Source organism: Rhinoraja longicauda, chromosome 13 (assembly GCF_053455715.1).
Source record: "Rhinoraja longicauda isolate Sanriku21f chromosome 13, sRhiLon1.1, whole genome shotgun sequence".
Classification (NCBI taxonomy): domain Eukaryota; kingdom Metazoa; phylum Chordata; class Chondrichthyes; order Rajiformes; family Arhynchobatidae; genus Rhinoraja; species Rhinoraja longicauda.
Window position 1 is genome coordinate 14,005,954 of NC_135965.1, and position 21,492 is coordinate 14,027,445.

A 21,492-nucleotide genomic window follows, 5' to 3' on the forward strand; every position below is an offset into this window, starting at 1 on the left:
GTAAGGAACGGATATTTCACGCAACACACATTTCTTCAAATATCAGGAGCAGGCTCCATATAATTTTACCAATGGAGTCATAATGTCTTACAGTGTGGAAATAGGCCCTTTGGCCCAACTTGCCCTCACGAGCCAATATGTCCCATCTACACTAGTCCCACCTGCCTGCGTTTAACCCTGTCCCTGTCCTATCTATGTACCTTCTAAATGTTTCTGAAACGGTGCGATAGTACCTGCCTCAAATACCTCCTCCGGCAGCTTGTTTCATACACCAACCTCCCTTTGTGTGAAAAAGTTACCCCTCAGAGTTCTATTCCCCACTCACCTTAAACGTATGGCCTCTGGTTCTCGATTCCCCAACTCTGAGCAAGAGATTCTGTGTGTCTACCAGGCCTATTCCTCTCATAATTTTGTACACCTCTATAAGATCACCCCTCATCCTCCTGTGCTCCAGGGAATAGATTCCTAGCCTGCTCAACCTCTCCCTAAATCTCAGGGCCTCGAGTCCTGGCAACATCCTCGTAAATTTTCTCTGCACTCTTTCCAGCTTGACAACATCTTTCCTCTTACATGGTGCCCAAAACTGAACAAGAACCCAGCTAAGCATTTTAGATCAGTGAAGATATAAAGTCCATTCTACTAAAAACTAAAACAGTTTACTTTATAATTATTAAAATCAACTTTGGAATGGAGTGAATTTAATTACAAAGATTTAAGAATTTTAGTCACGTACAAGAATATTTGTAATGCTGTAAGCCCACAAATCTGTTTATTTCAAATGGCTGTGAATAATTATTGAATTGAATTGCCATCATTGAATTGCCATGGTTGTTTTCTAGTCCCTTTAGGCGAGTGAATGATTTCTTTCACAAAATTGATTTGAACTTTATGCAACAATTGAAAAAACTGCAACTATTCAGCAGATGAAGCAGCATTCGTGAGGAGTTAAACAGTCTATGATTCAGATCAAGGAATCTTCCATGGAACATGTAATGTGAGGAAAAAAAAGCATGATTTAAAATGCAGAGAGATATAAGAACCAAGAGAATAGAGAGAATGTTTCTTGTCTTCCCACCATCCAGGAACCCAAACAATTCTTCCAGGAGAAGCACCAATTAATTTTCACTTCTTCCAATTTAGTGTATTTTATTCATTGAAGCCAAAGGGATATTAATATAAACACGAGTTCTGTATTACTCAAAAATCAATAACTAAAATTCCATCCTTTCAGGAATGTATATTCCTGAACACTCACAGTCCATTCATGATTTTCTGGTAAAGCTATTTATAAATGAGCCATAGCTTTCAATCAATTGAGTTTTTTGAAGAAGTAACCAAATAGGTTAATGGGGCAAAGCTGTAGACTTTGTCCACATGGACTTTAGCAAGGCATTTGATAAGGTAAGTTGCCCAGGAAAGTTAGATTGTATGGGATCCAGGGAGAGCTAGCTGAATGGATAAGAGAATTGGCCTCACGCAAGGAGAGGATGGTTGTAAAAGGTTGTTTTTCAGACTGGAAGCCTGTGATTAGTGGTGTGTCTCAGGGATTGGTGCTGTACCCATTGCTGTTTGTGGTTTATATCAATGATTTGGATGGGAATGTACAAGACATGATTAGTAAATTTAGAGATTACATAAAAGTGGGTGGTATTCTAGACAGTGAAGGATGTTGTTAAATTGGGAAGTGTGCAGGGAAGATTTACGAGGATATTGCTATGACTTGAGGGCCTGGGCTATCGGGAGATGTTGAGCAGGCTAAGATTTTATTCTTTGGAGTGCAGAAGGCCAAGGGTGCAGAAGGACAAGGGTGATCTTATAGCTGTATACGATCACAAGGGAAATACAGTTTCATGTTTGGGACAAAGACCCATCATTTATTTATTTGGCTCTGTACACCACAATGAGATTTGTAACAGAATTATGAGACTGAGAAACAAGAATAAAACTGTCAGAGACATCAGACAAACCTTAGGCTTACCAAAATCAACTGGTTGGAACATCATTAAGAAGAAAGAGAGCACTGGTGAGCTTACTAATCGCAAAGGGACTGGCAGGCCAAGGAAGACCTCCACAGCTGATGACAGAAGAATTCTCTCTATAATAAAGAAAACCCCCCAAACACCTGTCCAACAGATCAGAAACACTCTTCAGGAATCAGGTGTGGATTTGTCAATCACCACTGTCTGCAGAAGACTTCATGAACAAAAATACAGAGGCTACGCTGCAAGATGCAAACCACTGGTTAGCCGCAAAAATAGGATGGCCGGGTTACGGTTTGCCAAGAAGTACTTAAAAGAGCAACCACAGTTCTGGATAAAGGTCTTGTGGACAGATGAGATGAAGATTAACTTACATCAGAGTAATGGCAAGAGCAAAGTATGGAGGAGAAGGAACTGCCAAAGATCCAAAGCATACCACCTCATCTGTGAAACGGTGGTGGGGTGTTATGGCCTGGGCATGTATGGCTGCTGAAGGTACTGGCTCACTTATCTTCATTGATCATACAACTGCTGATGGTAGTAGCATAATGAATTCTGAAGTGTACAGACACATCCTATCTACTTAAGTTCAAACAAATGCCTCAAAGCCCATTGGCCAGCGGTTCATTCCACAGCCAGACAATGATCCCAAACATACTGCTAAAGCAACAAAGGAGTTTTTCCAAAGCTAAAAAATGGTGAATTCCTGAATGGCCAAGTCAATCACCCTATCTGAACCCAATTGAGCAAACCTTTTATATGCTGAAGAGAAAACTGAAGGGGACTTGCCCCCAAAACAAGCATAAGCTAAAGATGGCTGCAATACAGGCCTGGCAGAGCATCACCAGAGAAGACACCCAGCAACTGGTGACGTCCATGAATCACAGACTTCTCGCAGTCATTGCATGCAAAGGATATACAACAAAATATTAAACATCACTACTTTCATGGCCCCATAGCAGAAGCGTCCAATGTCGCAGGGCTGGAAACAGGAAGTGGCCTGAGCTAATTCTGCTACCATCATCATCTATTGCACAAGTGATGACTCCTACTGATTGTCGCCGGAAGCTTGCGCCCTTTTCAGGACAAACGATGACAGTGTTGTCACATTTGAAACATGGATGATGGACACGAAAGAAGACTACTTTAATTTCCATGACATTGCTGTTTCCCAAACATTATGGCGGCCTGAAATGGGGGAACTATGTATACAAACTGCTGTACTTACTACATGGTGAAACCAAAATGTATAAAAATACCCTTTATTAAAATCTGACAATCTGCACTTTAACCACATGTGATTTTTTCTATTACAAATTTCAAATTGTGGAGTACAGAAGCAAATAAATAAATGATGGGTCTTTGTCCCAAACATTATGGAGGGCAGTATAGATAGGATGAATACACAGTCTTTTACCTAAAGTAGGGGAATCAAGAACCAGCGGACATAGGTTTATAATGAGAGAGGAAAGATTTAACAGAAACCCAAGAGCAATATTTTTCACAAAGGGTGGTGGGTATGCAGAACGAGCTGCCAGAGGATGTAGTTGAGGCAAGTATGAGAACAAGATTTAAAAGACACTAGAATTGTTGCGCTACCATGTACCGTTTTGGCTATATTTCGAGAACAAACTGATATACGAATATACAAGATGAGAATTTTAGTAATATGTACTAGACAAAGTGGACCCGTTGTGCCCAAACCTCTCCTGCATTGGTGCAGCACCCTCTCCTCCCCCCTCCCCCTCTTCCCCCCTCCGCCCGCTTCCCCTCCCCTCCCCCTCTACTTCGCCCCCCTCAACCCCCCCTTATCCTCCCTCCTCCCTCCCTCCCTTCCTAGGAGATAGATTTAAACTGTAAAATGTGAATAACTTAAAAAATATAACACCGATTTCAATGAAAGTTCTTCCAATAGCACCAAAGGGACGACAGTGAGTAAGGTGGGCCTAAAATTGTTGCGCTATCGAGTACCTTTTTGGCTGTAGTTCAGGAACAAACAAACAGACAAACAAACAAACTAGAGTTTTAGTATATAGATATAGATAGATTGGACAGGTACATGGATAGGAATGGTTGGGCATGATATGGGCCAAACACAGATAGGTGGGACGAGGAGAGATAAACTGTGCTCCATGACTGTGACCCGAATTAAAACCTCCAAAACTGATATTAGCATCAAGACAGGGAAAAACTTATTCCATCTTACAGCACTTGGAAATTCAAAAGTCAGTAGCCTCGGCTGAGATTGGTGTGGCTTCGCAAATTAAAAAAAGAGGTATTCTTAGTGTTACAAAAGGTAAACAAGGTCATCACGTTTGTAGAACATGGAAAGACAGATATTCAAAGTACGAAAAGTTTTTCCTTCATAGATCCTGGAAATAAATCACCATGAACCACAAATGCAAGAACTTATCTTTTTATAAAAAATATATCCCACCATCTTATTTTATTCAATTCCATGTAATCAACATTTGTATTTAGTTTGAAGAAAACACAGCTACTGCTGAGCCTGTTACCTGGGGTGATGCAGTTGGAGTCAAATCTGGCTTCTGTAGGAAGGCTTTCTCCTTTCTCCAAGGCTTTTTTAATTTTTTCTTCTGCTTCCTTTGCTGATCTATGATTTAAAACATTGTGCAATCATGCCGAATCATACGGACAGGAAATAGACAACACATTTGCAAGAGAGAGAAAAAGAGCCTGTGTAATGGCAGTAGACATCTGACGTTTTTGCTTGCGCAGAAATAAAGGTGGAATGAGAAAGGAGATTTAAAAGTAAGACTATTATGCGTTTAGCAAAGATATATCATATTTGAATATATCAAAGATAATTGCTGATTCCTCCAGGAAGTTCCACTTTTTTCAGTCCGGCCAATTTTCCATCTACAATGTATTTGGTTCACCATACCAGTGACAGAGAGCTTATTCCAATCATGGGCAGCTAATGTAAGGTCACTAACCTAAAGAATTCTACCAATAGTTCTTGACCATGAGTATTTTCAGCACTGTTTTTCAATAGTTTCATATGATTTTCTTCCACTTCACCCATTCGTACGATTACTCTTTTCTGCATGCTGAATGACAAGTTTCTGTATAGTTTCAATATGTTTCTAGAGCAATTCAAAGCACTTCAAAGGAATACTTACATAACTTCCAGACCTCAAAAGATTAGGCAGGTGGGATTGTTCTCCTTAGAATTGTAAAGTTTAAGGAGTGATCTGATAAAGATTTTTAAAAGTAAGGGTTTATATGCAATATATAAGAAAGTGTTTCAAATAGTGTGTTGGTGGCGTGAGCCACAGGGTGTTGCATGTGTCTAGTGCCTTGGTATAAATCCAGATGCCGCTGGCTAGCAATTTTTGCGAAAAAGGGAGCCAAGTGCGTAAGCCTCCCCCTGCCAGTATATAACCTCTGCATCATCAAGACTCTCACAGTGCCTCCTCGTGGCAACGCATGGTAACTGGGGCCACCTTCAGTCCCAGGCTAAAATGCGCGGGGATCTTGGAGGAGCTCTGGCCCCCAGAGATGCGACCTGCAGGCCCACCGGCATGTGGACACGTCCTGGCGTCCTTCAACCAGGTCCCAACTATGAGTTAAATAGCACCCCGCTGCCTTGTGGGTAAGGCTCAGGAGAGCCAAAGACACTGGAGCTGGGAGTCCCTAGAGACGGTCGGCTGATCCCTCGTGCATCCGCCCTCCTGCAACTCCTGCAACCGAGTGGCAACCAGACGTGACAGCCACGCCGTTCCTTTGGAATCAGCCTGCCAGGTCGAGAGGGGAATGCAGATGCTGGGCAAGTTTGTATTCCCATTTTCCTGCCCAGGCTCAGCGACCAAATCAAATGGAGAGGACACTTCATCCTTGCTGGGCACAGTGAGATGTAACCACAGATGAAAAATCACCCTCTCCAAGCAGGCTAACGCCAAGCCGCACCATCATCTCTCGCAGATGAACGGATGCCAATTCGTTTCAAATAATCAGTAACCAGACACTAAGATTTAAGGATAATGTCACAAACATCAAAACATGATTTGGCCAAATGAATGGTTACATTTTGGAATCTAATGGATACAGATTCAGTGGTGCCCTTAAATAGGAGATTGGATACATTGTATATTTAAAGAGGAAGAACAGATCCATGGAAAGACCATGGACCAAGATTTACTGTTCTTTAGAGGCAAGAACTCTCGGAAGTAGTGGTTGAGGCAGGTAAATGCCAGGCGAAATAGTTGAGAAAGTACAAAGACAACATTTAAAATACACTTGGACAGGTATGTCCAATTCCTTCTCTCCAGAGATGCTGCCTGTCCCGCTGAGTTACTCCAGATTTTTGTGTCTATGGATAGGTAGGTTGTTGGGAATTTTGAAAATTGTAAGGAAGATGAGTAGGTTCTAGTTCGGTTAACCCTGGAGCTCACAATCTGGGGAGCATGATGGGAAAATGGTCAAGATAGAATGTAGTTAAAATAGCAAAGGCTGAAGCATTCTGCTGTGAAGCAGGCTTCCTTATCAGTAGGGGGGAGGATAGTCCTTTGTAGTTCTGTCCAGGTTCTTACCCGTTGCAATCTTACATGACAGCTGCTCTTGGTCACTGTGTTTTGCAGGCAAGTCTCCCAAAGGTTAACAAATTATCTCTTTTACGAGGGGACTCCATTTGGCGAGGGGAATCTGGACATTTATGATATCTATATGGTAAATATATGGGAGGGAGATTTCTAAACAACAGGAAACGCAAGATTTAAGTTCACTTTGGAGAGACATTGATTAATGATTGTTTATTTCAACTCCATTGTGTCATGAGGGTATAAGAATCCCACAGTCACTGTAAGATTTTGAAGTATAGTGCCCTCCATAATGTTTGGAACAAAGACCCATCATTTATTTATTTGCCTCTGTACTCCACAATTTGAGATTTGTAATGGAAAAGATCACATGTGGGTGAAGTGCACATTGTCAGATTTTAATAAAGGCCATTTTTATACATTTTGGCTTCACCATGTGGAAATTACAGCAGTGTTTATACATAGTCTCCCCATTTCTGGGCACCATAATGTTTGGGACACAGCAATGTCATGTAAATGAAAGTAGTCATGTTTAGTATTTTGTTGCATTTCCTTTGCATGCAATGACTGCTTGAAGTCTGCGATTCATGGATATCACCAGTTGCTGAATGACTTCTCTGCCTGTATTGCAGCCATATTTAGCTTATGCTTGTTTTGGGGGCTAGTCCCCTTCAGTTTTCTCTTCAGCATATAAAATGCATGTTCAATTGGGTTCAGATCGAGTGATTGACTTGGGCACTCAACAATTGACCATTTTTTAGCTTTGAAAAACTCCTTTGTTGCTTTAGCAGTATGTTTAGGATCATTGTCTTGCTGTAGAATGACCCGCCAGCCAATGAGTTTTGAGGCAATTGTTTGAAAGTGAGCAGATAGAATGTGTCTGTACACTTCAGAATTCATTATGCTACTACCATCAGCAGTTGTATGATCAATGAAGATAAGTGAGCCAGTACCTTCAGCAGCCATCCATGCCCAGGCCATAATACCCCACCACCGTGTTTCACAGATGAGGTGGTATGCTTTGGATTTTGGGCAGTTCCTTCTCGCCTCCATACTATGCTCTTGCCATCACTCCGATATAGTTAATCTTCATCTCATCTGTCCACAAGACCTTTCTCCAGAGCTGTGGTTGCTCTTTTAAGTACTTCTTGGCAAACTGTAACCCGGCCATCCTATTTTTGCAGCTAACCAGTGGTTTGCATCTTGCTGTGTAACCTCTGTATTTTTGTTCGTGAAATCTTCTGTGGACAGTGGTCATTTACAAATCCACACCCGATTCCTCAAGAGTGTTTCTGATCTGTTGGACAGGTGTTTGGAGGGGTTTTCTTTATTATCGAGAGAATTCTTCTGTCATCAGCTGTGGAGGTCTTCCTTGGCCTGCCAGTCCCTTTGCGATTAGTAAGCTCACCAGTGCTCTCTTTCTTCTCAATTATGTTCCAAACAGTTGATTTTGGTAAGCCTAAGGCTTGACTGATGTCTCCAACAGTTTTATTCTTGTTTCTCAGTCTCATAATGGCTTCTTTGACTTTCATTGGCACAACTTTGGTTCTCATGTTACTAAACAGTTTCCAAAGGTGATGGAAAGACTGGAGGAAAGACTAGGTGCTGAGAGCTCTCTTTTACCTGCATTAAGGGGACAATTAAAAACCCGAGCGATTACAAACGCCTGTGAAGCCATGTGTCCCAAACATTACGGTACCCTGAAATGGGGGGACTATGTATAAATATTGCTACAATTTCTACATGGTGAAACCAAAAGGTCTAAAAATGGCTTTTATTAAGATATGCACTTTATTACAATGTGCACATTAACCACATATGATTTTTTCTATTACAAATCTCAAATTGTGGAGTACAGAGGCAAATAAATAAATGATGGGTCTTTGTCCCAAACATTATGGAGGGCACTGTAAATTACCAGTTTTCTATTCTCAACAATGCTGTAAATGTTCATCATGGTAAAGTTAAAACATCACACAAGGTAACTTGAAAATAGGTGGCATGTTGCACTTGTGAACTGGGTTGAATTATCTATTGACTTACAACAGTAAAGAGTACACTTTAATAAAGTCTCATCTTAATAGAGAGATAGAGCATGGAAACATGCCCTTTGTCCAACCACACTGAATAACCACCACCCAAATACACTAATCTAATCCAACTTTATTCTCTCCATATTGTTATCAATTTCCCCCCAGATTCTTGCACTCACCTACACACAAGGCGCAATTTACAATGGCCAACGAACCAACCTCTGTGGGGTGTGGGGGGAAACCAGAGCACCTGGAGGAAACCCAGAGTCAAAGGGAGCACAGACAGCACCCGAGGTCAGGATTGAACCCAGGTTTCTGGTCTTTGAGGCAGCAGCTCTACAAGCTGCACCACTGTGCCGCCCCTATTGAATCATTGGATGCAAGTCTATTAGAAATCAACTGGTAAAATTATATTTGGTGCAAGTTGCAGACACCATTTAAAAGCCCGACTGAAAAGCAGGCAGAGATTTTTAAATGGAAAAATGGTCATTTGAATTGAATCAGCAGAGCAATAATATAAATAATATATTACCTGACATAATATATTACCTGACATAAAATGGTGCAATTACCATTACCAATATTCTGAGTATTATCATACAAATTTCTAATACACATAAATAAAAATTCAGATCCAGTTACTCACAGCCTTATAATTGATTCCTCAATTATGCTTTGTCAACAACAATTGTACTTTAGAGTCACAGATATTACTATGAATATTATTTTTTTATCATCAAGGTATAATTTCCCTGTACTTTCTTTGAGTGATCAGTGACGCAGAAAATCTGCAAATGTATTCAAATATCCTTCATTTAAGATCTTTTGTGCTAAAGGAAGTCAAGAGTCGGTTATAGTTTCCTGAATCTTTTCAAGGAATCTCATGCCATTTTCCCAATATGGAAAAAATAGGCAACCACATTCCCCATTAAATTTTCCCTGCAACCTCACATCTTTGGGACAGAGAGAAATCAGAGCACCAGGAGAACATGAAAACTCCACAAAGATAGCATTGGAGGTCAGAATTGAATCTGGGTGGCTGGAGCTGTGAGGCAGTAGTTCTACCTGCTAATACATTGTGCCATCTGATTCCTACTTATTTATTCACTTTCATAAACTTCTCACATATGATATCATTGAACCTATTATGTCAGTAAGTTCACTGCATGCTATAATTACACCATGCATGCAACATGCACACACCTCAATAATGAAAAACAAGGATTGGCACACTGGCCTTCATCGGTTGGAGAATTGAGTAAAAGTTGGGGCAGTATGACAAGATGTCAGTGAGGCTTGCATTATTGTGTTCAGTTTTTGTCATCCTGCTATAAGAAAGATGCTATTAAGTTTGAAAAAGAGCAGAGATTACGAGGCTGTTGCCAGGATCGGAGGGACTGAGCAATGGGGAGACGTTGGGCAGGCCAGGATTATATTCCTTGGAGTGAAGGAGACAGAGGGGTGATCTTATAGGGTTGTATAAAATCATGAGGGGAATAGATCGGGACGATGCACAAATTTTCTTTTCCCTGGTGTAGGGGAGTAAAGAACTAGAGGACTCGGGATTAAGGTGAAAGGGGAAGGATTTAATAGGAACCTGAAGAACAACTTTTTCCACATAAAAGGTAGTGGGTATATTGAATGAGCTGCCAGATGAAGTAGTTGAAGCGGGTACAATAAGAGGAAGTAGTGAGTGATCTTCTTAAACCACTGCAGTGTAAGATTGCTTCAAGATATTAACTTGAAAATCTGTAAGGAACCCATCCCTGGCTGAGAGAATAATAATATATTCCTTTATTCGTCGCACACCGGGGAAATATATTCCTTTATTCGTCCCACACTGGGGAAACCTATGGCACGTATTAATGCCTAAACAAATAAACCATGCTAGGCGAGATGACTTGGCTATTTACTGCATTATGGTCATAAGGAAGAGGAGTAGAATTAGGCCATTTGGCCCATGAAGTCTACTCCGCCATTCAACCAGCAATGGCTGCCTCGTCAACAGTATGTCTGTCCTTTCCTTTGTGTTCAAATAGGATGTGTTAATTGTATGTTTTTAGTGTTCCTTAGGTTGTTTTATGTGTGGGGTGGGGGAAACCTTTTCTAATCTCTTACTTTGACGGAGATGCGATTTTTGTCCGTATCATATCTCCGTCCGCACTGTGGCCTAACATCGAGGAGTTGGCGGCCTTTGCTGGAGACCGTCTTTTGAGAGCTTCACCGTGGGGAGCCTACGGGACTTTAACATTGTGGAGCCCATGATCCCTTTGCCAGGGATCGACCTCGGAGCTCCAACCGTGGGTGCTTGCAGACATAATATCACGGAGCTCGTGGTCTCTGGTCAGAGATCGACATCGGGAACTCCAAGCCGCCGGAGCCTCAACCGCCCCGACTTGGGAGCTTCGACTACCCTGACGCGGGGGCTTCGACCGCTGGCTGCGGGAGCTTAGATTGCCCCAATGGATGGTTCGACTGCCCCAACTGCAGGAGAATAAAGAGGAAGAGGATTGGACTCTTTTGCCTTCCATCACAGTGAGGACTGTGGGGAATCTGCTGTAGTGGATGTTTCTGATAACTTTTATGCAGTTGTGTGTCTTGTTGCTTTTTTTTGTGCTTTTTTTTCGAATGGCTGTATGGTAATTCGCATATCACTGAACCTTAATTAGTACATGGGATAATAAAAGACCTTTGAAACCTTTGAATCATGGCTGATCTATCTCTCCCTCCTAACCCTATTTCTCCCGCCATCTCCCCATAATCTCTGACACCTGTACTGATCAAAATTATTTTACCAAGCCAAAAATAATTGCTTTGACCAGAAAACCATACAATGTTTGTACCTGAAACGTCTGCCACGCTGTTGATTCATTTTTGCTCTTGGAGCCACACCATCAACAGCCATGAAAAATATCTTTTTTGGCTTAATGATGCGAAAGAGAACTTCCACATAGTGGAAAATATCAGCAACTATCTTTTCTTCAGAGATCCGAAAGTGCACATCTTCATCGTTTGGGTGAGAGCATTGGTGGATAATTCCATTCATATCCAAGTAGAGATTGTCAAATTCCGGAATCTGCAAAATTAAATAACAAGAGAATAAGGAATTTATAATTGTAATATGCAAAACTTCCAATTTCAGACTGATGGCAAACTATTGAAGAAAAGGCTGACTTATAAACAAAAATATTAATGATAAAGTCGATATTTTATTTTAATATTTTATTCGTTTCCACATCATTAGTTTCATTCTTTTCAAAGTTATGCTTAGAACAATCTTTGGTGAAAGTCTTATATATTCAGCTTAAAATGTTTAATAAACAGGGCACAAAACATCAGCTTTACAAGCGTCACCCTTGGCACAAACAAATTTCATGACAATTAACCATGAGCATGCATTAAGATAATGCTTTCCCTCTACAATATTCTCATCAGAATACCTCCTGCAATTAAGCAAAATAACAGAGCCAGCTTTCTATTGGCTCAGCATGTAAGGGCAACACACAACTAGCTCAACAATACATTCCGAAAGACCTAGGTTAAAGTTACTCTGATGAGTCGGCAATCAGATAGAATGGCATTAAATGAGATACAATATACCCCAGAATTCTGGGTAGGAAACACTAAACAATCCAAATTCATGGTTGAATAATTACAGAATATTTAAATGATGAATGGTGACTTGAATAAGATGGTAAACGATAATTAGTGACTTTATATTTTCAATATCACAGAGAGATATGAGAGGTAGAGTAAAATGCAGAACCCTTAATTTCCCAATGAATAGACTTCATAAAACAGCAAGAATAGAGGACAATGACCTAGCCTATTAAAATAAATATTTATGAGCCTGCTTAAACAACATTATTTTGGAACTTGGACAATTATGTATGCAACCGTCTCAAATTTAATCCTGGCAATTTACCAGAATATTATACCATTGCATCTACATAACAAAAATGTCATCTCTGGTGCCTTGACCAATATTTACCCCTTTATCAATACTACCAAACAAGGTTACCAAGTTAATATTCTCTGCAAATTTACTTCTTGAGCACTGACTGCATAATAAAATGCCAGCACATTAAATAAGTATTTCACTTGTACATATTTCAGGACCATGGCCATGACCCTATAATATCTCCCCACAAATGCTGCTTTAATGCTTTAAATCAATTAGGGTGTCCTTTAATCAATTTCTTTTCATTTTTCAGTGTTTTAATGTTATCAGTATTTTGTTTCTTTTGGATGATGAGGGAAAAAAAATCTATTTCTGTCACAAACTAAAACCTAATCCAGTCTTGGCTTGCATGTTCAATGTTTTTCCAAGTTTGACTCACCATTCTCAATCTCAAATACATCATTGATCTATTGAGGATGAAACACCAAAGAACGATCAAGGACATAGGTCAAAAGCGATAATAGTAAATCAATAAACGAGATCACAACCAGTAAATATAGGCAACATAACATCCTCCATATACTCGTGCTCCACAAGGCTAGGTCCTCAGCCCATTACCATACTACTTATACACTGACTACTGTGGCGCCAAATACTGCTCTAACTCCATTTACACGCTTGATGACACCATCGTAGTGGGCTAGATCTCAAATAATAATGAAAATGCCTCAATGTCAGAAAAACAAAGGAGTGGGTCATCGACTTCAGAAAGTGGGATGGAGTAAATGCTCAGTCTGCCTCAAAGGTGCTGAATGTGAGAAGTGAAGAGCTTAAAAGTTATCACCAACAATTTTTCCGACCATGTCAAAAAAAACAGCAAAGCAAGCACACTAACACCTCTACTTCCTCAGAAGACCAAGGAATATCATGACCCCCAATTACTCTTACAAATTTCTACGGATGCACCAGAGAAAGCATCCTATCCAGATGTGCCAGATTGGGATGGAAGCTGCTCTTCCCAAGACCACAAGTAACTGCATAAGGTGCAGCCCAGTCTATCACACATATCAGCCTCCCCACCCATCTACACTTCAAACGACACTGGGAATGCAGCAAATATGCACTTTTTTCCATCTGTACTTTCTCTGTAAAGTACAACTGGATCCTCGACAATGCAACTGGAACCACGAATTCCTGACCAACAGACCCCAATCGGTGAGGATAGGGGACAAATCATCCTCTATGATAAACCTCAACACTGGTCCTCTGCAAGGATGCGTTCTCAGCCCTCTGCTTTACCCCCTGTACACCCACGACCGTGCAACCATGTACAAATCTAATTTAATTTACAACTTCGCAGCCGACACTACCATTGTGGGCCGGGTATCAAACAATGATGAAATGGAGTAGAGGAAGGAGACCGAGAACCTCTTGTCCTGGTGTCAAGACAACAACCTCTCTCTCAATGTCAGCAAGACAACGGAGATAGTGATCGACTTACATGGCGGTGCCGAAGTAGAGATGGTTGAAAACTTCAAATTCCGAGGAGTAATATCACCAACAACTTGTCCTGAACCACCCATATTGAAGCAACGGCCAAAAAAGCACACCAACTCTTCTACTTCTTTATAAGGCTTAGAAAGTTCGCCATGTCCCCAACAACCCTCACCAACTTCTACAGACGTGCATTAGAAAACATTTTATCGGGCGGGATGTGTCACAGCATGGTTTGGGAACAACACCACAAGAAATTGCAGAGAATTGTGGATGCAGCCCAGACCATCGCACAAACCAACCTTTATCCCATTGACTCCAGCAGCATAATCAAGGATGAGTTGCATCCTGGCCACTCCCTCTTTTCCCCTCTCCCATCGGGCAAAAGGTATAGAAGTGTGAAAACGCACACCTCCAGATTCAGGGATAGTTTCTTTCCAGCTACAACAACTAGAGAGCAGTCCTGACTACTATCTACACGTGACAATAAAGTAAACTAAATTGTACCTGTAACAGTATATTCTGCACTGTTACTATTTCCTTTTGCACTTCTTGATGCATACCAATACCAGGATCTGATTGGAATATTTAACAAGGCCATCGTCTGAATCCAAACTGTTCCATTACAGAATGTAACATTAAATAGGAAAACAACAAACGTAGCTCCTGGTGAAAAATGAAAGTTCATGGTGTAGGAGGAAATGCTGGTGAGGAGAGAAAACTGGCTGGCTAATTGGACATAGATTAAGCATAATTATTTTTTTCTGTCTGGCAGTGGTTGGCAGTACGAGTGGTGTGCCACGAGGATCAGTTACCCAGGACCTTAATGTTTTATAATCTATATAAGTAACTTGGATGAAGAGATTCAAGGAAAGTTCCCAAATTTGCTGCTCACACAAAGACAAGTTGAAAGTAAATTGCAAAGAGGGCACATGGAGGCTACAAGGGGGCATGTGTAGTGGATTGAGTGAGGAAAATGAGCAAATGAATGGAATGTATGATTCTTTTTAAATCTTGATTGTCAAAATCAAAAAGATTATCTAAATGGCTAGAGACCCGGGTTTGATCCCGACTATGGGTGCTGCCTGTACGGAGTTTGTATGTTCTCCCCGTGACCTGCGTGGTTTTTCTCCGAGATCTTTGGTTTCCTCCCACACTCCAAAGACGTACAGGTTTGTAAGTTAATTGGTTTGGTATATGTAAAAATTGTCTCGAGTGGAAGTGTTAATGTGTGGGGATTGCTGGTCGGCACGGACCCGGTGGGCCGAAGGGCTTGTTTCCGCGCTGTATCTCTAAAGTAAACTAAACTTCAGAGCTCATAAATGCAGAGGTACCCGGGTGTCCATGTGCATCATTCGCAAAAGGCTAGTATGCAGATTCAGTGGGTAATCAGGAATATCAACAGGTTTTGTCTCTTGCAGGTAATTGTATACATTAGTAGAAAGTCATGCTTCAACTTTGTAGGCAAAGGTGAGACCTCATTCTGGAGTACCAAGCATATTGGTACTCTTATTTCAGGAAGGATGTTAAACAGGTTTCAGTTTTAGTTTATTGTCACGTACAGCGAGGTACAGTGAAAAGCTTTTGTTGCGTGCTAACCAGTCAGCGGAAAGACAATACACGAGCCATTCACAGTGTACAGATACATGATAAGGGAATAACATTTAGTTCAAGGTAAAGCCAGTAATGTCTGATCAAAGATAGTCCGAGTGTCACCAATGGGGTAGATAGTAGTTCAGTACTGCTCTCTAGTTGTGGTAGGATGGTTCAGTTGCCTCATAACAGCTGGGAAGAAACTGTCCCTGAATCTGGAGGTGTGCGTTTTCACACTTCTATACTTTTTGCCCAATAGGAGAAGAGAGAAGTGGGAGTGGCCACGATGCGACTCATCCTTGATTTTGCTGCTGGCCTTGCCAAGGCAGCGTGAGGTATAAATGAAGTCGATGCAAAGGAAGTTGGTTTATGTGGTCTCGGTTGCATCCACAATTTGTTGCAATTTCTTGTGGTCTTGGATGGAGCTGTTCCCAAACCAAGCTGTGATGCATCCCGATAAAATCCTTTCTACGGTGCGTCTGTAGAAATTGGTGAGGGTTGTTGGGGACATGCCAAGCTTCCTAAGCCTTCTAAGGAAGTAGAGGCATTGGTGTACTTTCTTGGTCATTGCTTCAATATTGGTGGTCCAAGAGAAGTCGCTGGTGATATTTACTCCTAGGAATTTGATGTTTTCAGCCATCTCTACTTCAGCACTCTCAATACAGACTGGAGTATCATCATCATCATATCATATATATACAGCCGGAAACAGGCCTTTTCGGCCCACCAAGTCCGTGCCGCCCAGCGATCCCCGTACATTAACACTATCCTACACCCACTAGGGACAATTTTTACATTTTACCCAGCCAATTAACCTACATACCTGTACGTCTTTGGAGTGTGGGAGGAAACCGAAGATCTCGGAGAAAACCCACGCAGGTCACGGGGAGAACGTACAAACTCCTTACAGTGCAGCACCCGTAGTCAGGATCGAACCTGAGTCTCCGGCGCTGCATTCGCTGTAAAGCAGCAACTCTACCGCTGCGCTACCGTGCCGCCTGTGTACCACTTCGTTTCCTGAAGCCGATCACTATCTCCTTTGTCTTGCTGACATTGAGAGAAAGCTTGTTGTTTCGACACGAGATTCTCAATCTCCTTCCTGTACTCCAACATCAGTATTTGATATCCAGCCCACAATGGTGGTGTCATTTGCGAATTTGTAAATTGAATTAGATTTGCACATGCTGCACAGTTCTGGGTGTACAAGGAGTAAAGAAGGGGGCTGGGAACGCATCCTTACGGAGCACCAGTGTTGAGGATTATCGTAGAGGATGATTTATCCCCAATCCTCACTGATTGGGGTCTGTTGCTCAGGAAGTCAAGGATCCAGTTGCAGAGATGAGTGCTGAATAACTCGAGTTTGGTGATGAGCTTGGATGATATAATGGTGTTCAAGGCGAAGATGTAGTCTATGAATAGGACTCTAAAGTAGGTGTCTCTCTTATCCAGGGATGAGTGGAGGGCCAGGGCGATTGCATTGTCCGTGAACCTGTTGTGGCATTAGGCGAACTGCAGTGGGTCAAGGCCACTTGGTAGACTGGACTTAATGCATTCCATAACTAGCCTCTCAAAACAAAACATTGTTGGAGAAACTTTGAAGAATGCTTACTCAATCAATACCTGGAATGTACGGATTCCCGTGAGGCATGCTAAGATTTGCATGTTGGATTTTTGCAAAGTAAGACGGGAGTTTGATTGAGACGTAAAGATCCTGTGGATGTTTCTACTGTTGCAATGATCTAGTACGAGGGATGACTGCTTAAAAATAAGGGGCTACCCATTTAAGACAAATGAGAGAATGTTTTTTTTCTATCGTGGACGGTTGCAAGTCTTTGAAATTCTCTTCCTTTAATGGTGCGTGAAACAGGATTTTTCCATTTTTAAGGCAAAGTATACGTTCATAAGGAATGGATTGAAAGATCAGCATAGGTAAACCACAATATAGAGTTCAAGTTTCAAATAGTTCAGCCATGACCTTACTAAATGCTAGAACAGGATTGAGAGGCATCATCTATTCCAACATTTCTGCTGAAAACAGTGTGTTCAGAAAGTATTCAGATCCCTTCACTTTTTCCACATTTTGTTACGTTACAGCCTTATTTTAAAATGGATTAAATTCTTTTTTTTTATCATCAATCTACACACAATACCCCAGAATGAAGAAGCGAAAACAGGTGTTTAGAAATTTTTGCAAAGTAGTTAAAAAGAAATAACTAAAATATCACATTTACATAAGTATTCAGACCCTTTGCTATGACACTCAAAATTGTGCATAGGTTCATCCTGTTTCCATTGATTATCCTTGAGATGTTTCAACAACTTGATTGGAGTCCATCAGTGGTAAATTAAATTGATTGGACTTGATTTGGAAAGGCACACACCTGTCTACATAAGGTCCCTTGACAGTGCATGTCAGAGCAAAAAGCAAGGCATGAAGATGAAGGAATTGTCCGTAGACCTCCGAGACAGGATTGTGTCGAGACACAGACCTGGGGAAGGGTATAAAACAATTTCTGCAACATTGCAGGTCCCGAAGAGCACAGTAGCCGTCATTCTTAAATAGAAGAACTTTGGAACCATCAGAACTCTTCATAGGGGTGACCATCCGGCCAAACTGAGCAATCGGGGGAGAAGGGCCTTGACCAGGGAGGTGACCAAGAACCCAATGGTCACTCTGACAGAGCTCCAGAGCTCCTCTGTGGAGACGGGAGAACCTTCCAGAAGGACAACTATATCTGCAGCACTCCACCAATCAGGCCTTTATGGTAGAGTGGCCAGAGAGAAGCCACTCCTCAGTATGGAGTTTGCCAAAAGGCACCTAAAGGACTATCAGACCATGAGAAACAAGATTCTCTGGTCTGATGAAACCAAGATTGAACTCTTTGGCCTGAATGCCAAGCCTCACGTCTGGAGGAAGCCAGGCACCGCTCATCACCTGGCCAATACCATACCTACGGTAAAGCATGGTGATGGCAGCATCATGCTGTGGGGATGTTTTTCAGCGGCAGGAACTGGAAGACTAGTCAGGATCGAGGGAAAGATGAACGGAGCAAAGAACAGAGAGATCCTTGATGAAAACCTGCTCCAGAATGTTCTGGACCTCAGAATTGGGCAGAGGCTCACCTTCCAACAGGACAACGACCCTAAGCACACAGCCAAGCCAACGCAGGAGTGGCTTCATGACAAGTCTGTGAATGTCCTTGAGTGGCCCAGCCAGAGCCCGGACTTGAATCTGATCGAACATCTCTGGAGGGAACTGAAAATAGCTGTGCATCGACAGTCCCCATCTAACCTGACAGAGCTTGAGAGGATCTGTAGAGAAGAATGGGAGAAATTACCCAAATACAGGTGTGTCAAGCTTGTAGCATCATACCCAAGAAGACTTAAGGCTATAATCACTGCCAAAGGTGCCTCAACAAAGTACTGAGTAAAGGGTCTGAATACTTATGTAAATGTGATATTTCTGTTATTTCTTTTTAATTACTTTGCAAAAATTTCTAAACACCGGTTATCGTTTTTTAATTATGGGGTATTGTGTGTAGATTGATGATATAAAAAAAAAGAATTTAAAATAAGGCTGTAACGTAACAAAATGTGGAAAAGATGAAGGGGTCTGAATACTTTCTGAATGCACTATGTTTTATCATGATACACCCAACCCACCACATAGAATTAGGCACACTGAGCTCAGGTCAATGAGCAAGGCTCCACATAGATAAAACTTTTAAGCAGCAACAAAACTACGATATCATTAAAAAATAAACATGGAAAACTTATTTTCCTCCCTTTGGTACATGAATGTGGCAGACATGTTGAAATCTGTATAATGATAGATTTGGCTGTGCCACTTGATGACCAGACACCTAACTGCATTACAACCAACTTCAAGCCTCTAATTAAATCAACGTCACAATCACCAAGAAAAATTACAATATATTTATGAATGGAATACAGCCATATTTTATTAAATGAATATGAAACCTTCCCACAGTAAAAAGCTAACCACAAGAGGAATTCAGCTGGTCAGGCAGCATCTGTGGAGGGAAATGCACATACGGTGTTTCGGGTCGGATACCTTCTTCAGACATTCTTTCACACTTCAAACATTCCACATTCTCCAAAGCATTAAAATCTAGATTCTGAATTGCACCTGGGCAAAATATCAGCCATTGTATTTCTGCTGATGAATATCTTAAGTAAAGAGCTATTCTGTTTCTTTTTATTTAATGAAGCTTTGAATCACGATTATTTCATGAATCAGACCAGAGTATCGGAACGCCCATGTATAATATAATTTACAGTAATATAAATTTAATAATTTGCACCCTCACATAGGTCCCACAGGTTACAGCGATGTATATTAAAAATAAATAGCTTAAACATGCTTGCTGTATGCAATAAACACTAATTCTCCATTGCCCTAATTTGTCAGACTGCATGTCCAAAATCCAGTGCTGAAGTTGCAGCAATTTGTTTGAATTGAACATCAGAAAGAATCATGCCGACGTATTTACCCTATATTTCTTAGTTCCCTCAGTCATCTATCTTGATAATGCACCAAATATTTTGGAACATCAACATTCTGTTCAAGTTGACCTGCCAATCCTCAGACATCTCTCATCTTGATGTCCTCTTATACCACTGTAGTGCCCATCTCTCCTCCCATCTTAAGCCAAATAGATCTATATTTCTGTCACCATGTGTCAGTTTTGCCCAATCAACGGTTTCCTGGGAAGTCCAAAATAACTTGAATAAAACTCGGCTGTTTAATACCAAACAAGTATCAAGTATCATCAAGAAAGTTTCCGTTGTTTTTGGATTCATATTTCCCATAGCTCCTTTTTACCATTCCCTCCTCAGACTCTACAAACCTCTGAATTCCAATTTCCCTCAGCTGTGGTCATTCAGCCATCCATTACTGTATTATTGGCAGCAGTATCTTCAGGTGTTTGGAACCAAACCACTGATGTTATTTCAGTTCCTCTCTTCACATCCCCCATCGTCTATTTAAAGAATACCATAAATCAACATGGAACCGTCCAATTCAAAATCCTCCTTCCTTTATTTAATGATTATTTTCAAATTATTTTTCCGTGAAGTTCCATGAAATGTATCACACATGAGGAGTAACAAAAGTAGATAGAGTGGTAAAGACGTGTAGTTGTGTGCTTGCCTTCATTGGTCGGGACATGGAGTGCAAGAGTCAGGAGGCCTTGATACAAAGGAAGACTTTGGTTAGGCCACATTTGGAGCTCTGTGTGTAATTCTGGTCACCCTGTTACAGAAGGATGTGGAGGCTTTGGAGAGGGTGCAGAAGAGGTTCACCAGAATGTTGGTAGACACAAAATGTTGGAGTAACTCAGCGGGTCAGGCAGCATCTCGGGAGAGAAGAAATGGGTGACGTTTCAGGTCGAGACCCTTCTTCAAACTTACCAGAATGTTGCCTGTGTTAGAGTTTATACAGGCAACATTCTGGTAAGGGAGAGGTTGGACAAACTTGGATTGTTTTCTCCAGAGCACCAGATATTGTGGGGAGACCAAGATGGTTTTCCCAGGGTGAAAATGTCAAAAACTAGAGGGCATAACTTTCAAGTGAGAGGGCAAATTTTTATTTTTGCACAGAGGGTGCTGGTACACCCTGCTCGGGGAAGTGGTGGAGGCAGATATGATTCGAGTGGCATGTAAGTGACTTTTAGATAGGCACATGGATATGCATAGAATGGAGGGATATGGATCATGTGCAGGCAGATGAGATTAGTTCATCCTGGCATCATGTACAACACAGAGATTGTTATATGTTTTATGAATAGAAATTGGAAATTTAAGATCCTGTGAATTGGAAGTTGATGATCCTGTGAATTTATGCTTGGCATAACAGGCCAGATAAACCAACCCATTGACCCTGAGTTTTAGAAGGTCAACAGTAGTCCTTC

At 41.3% G+C, this 21,492-nt stretch overlaps 1 protein-coding gene across 2 annotated transcripts in view; it reads right to left on the reverse strand.

Annotated features, from left to right (window-relative positions):
• xrn1 (5'-3' exoribonuclease 1) overlaps positions 1-21,492 on the reverse strand; it is an 88,226-nt gene that overhangs the window by 62,578 nt on the left and 4,156 nt on the right. For both annotated transcript variants that reach the window (XM_078410412.1, XM_078410414.1), the window contains exons 2-3: positions 11,415-11,647; positions 4,496-4,593 (exon numbers count right to left, since the gene is read on the reverse strand). In XM_078410412.1, coding sequence (XP_078266538.1) covers positions 4,496-4,593; positions 11,415-11,647 — 331 coding nt within the window. The remainder of the gene's footprint in view (positions 1-4,495; positions 4,594-11,414; positions 11,648-21,492) is intronic.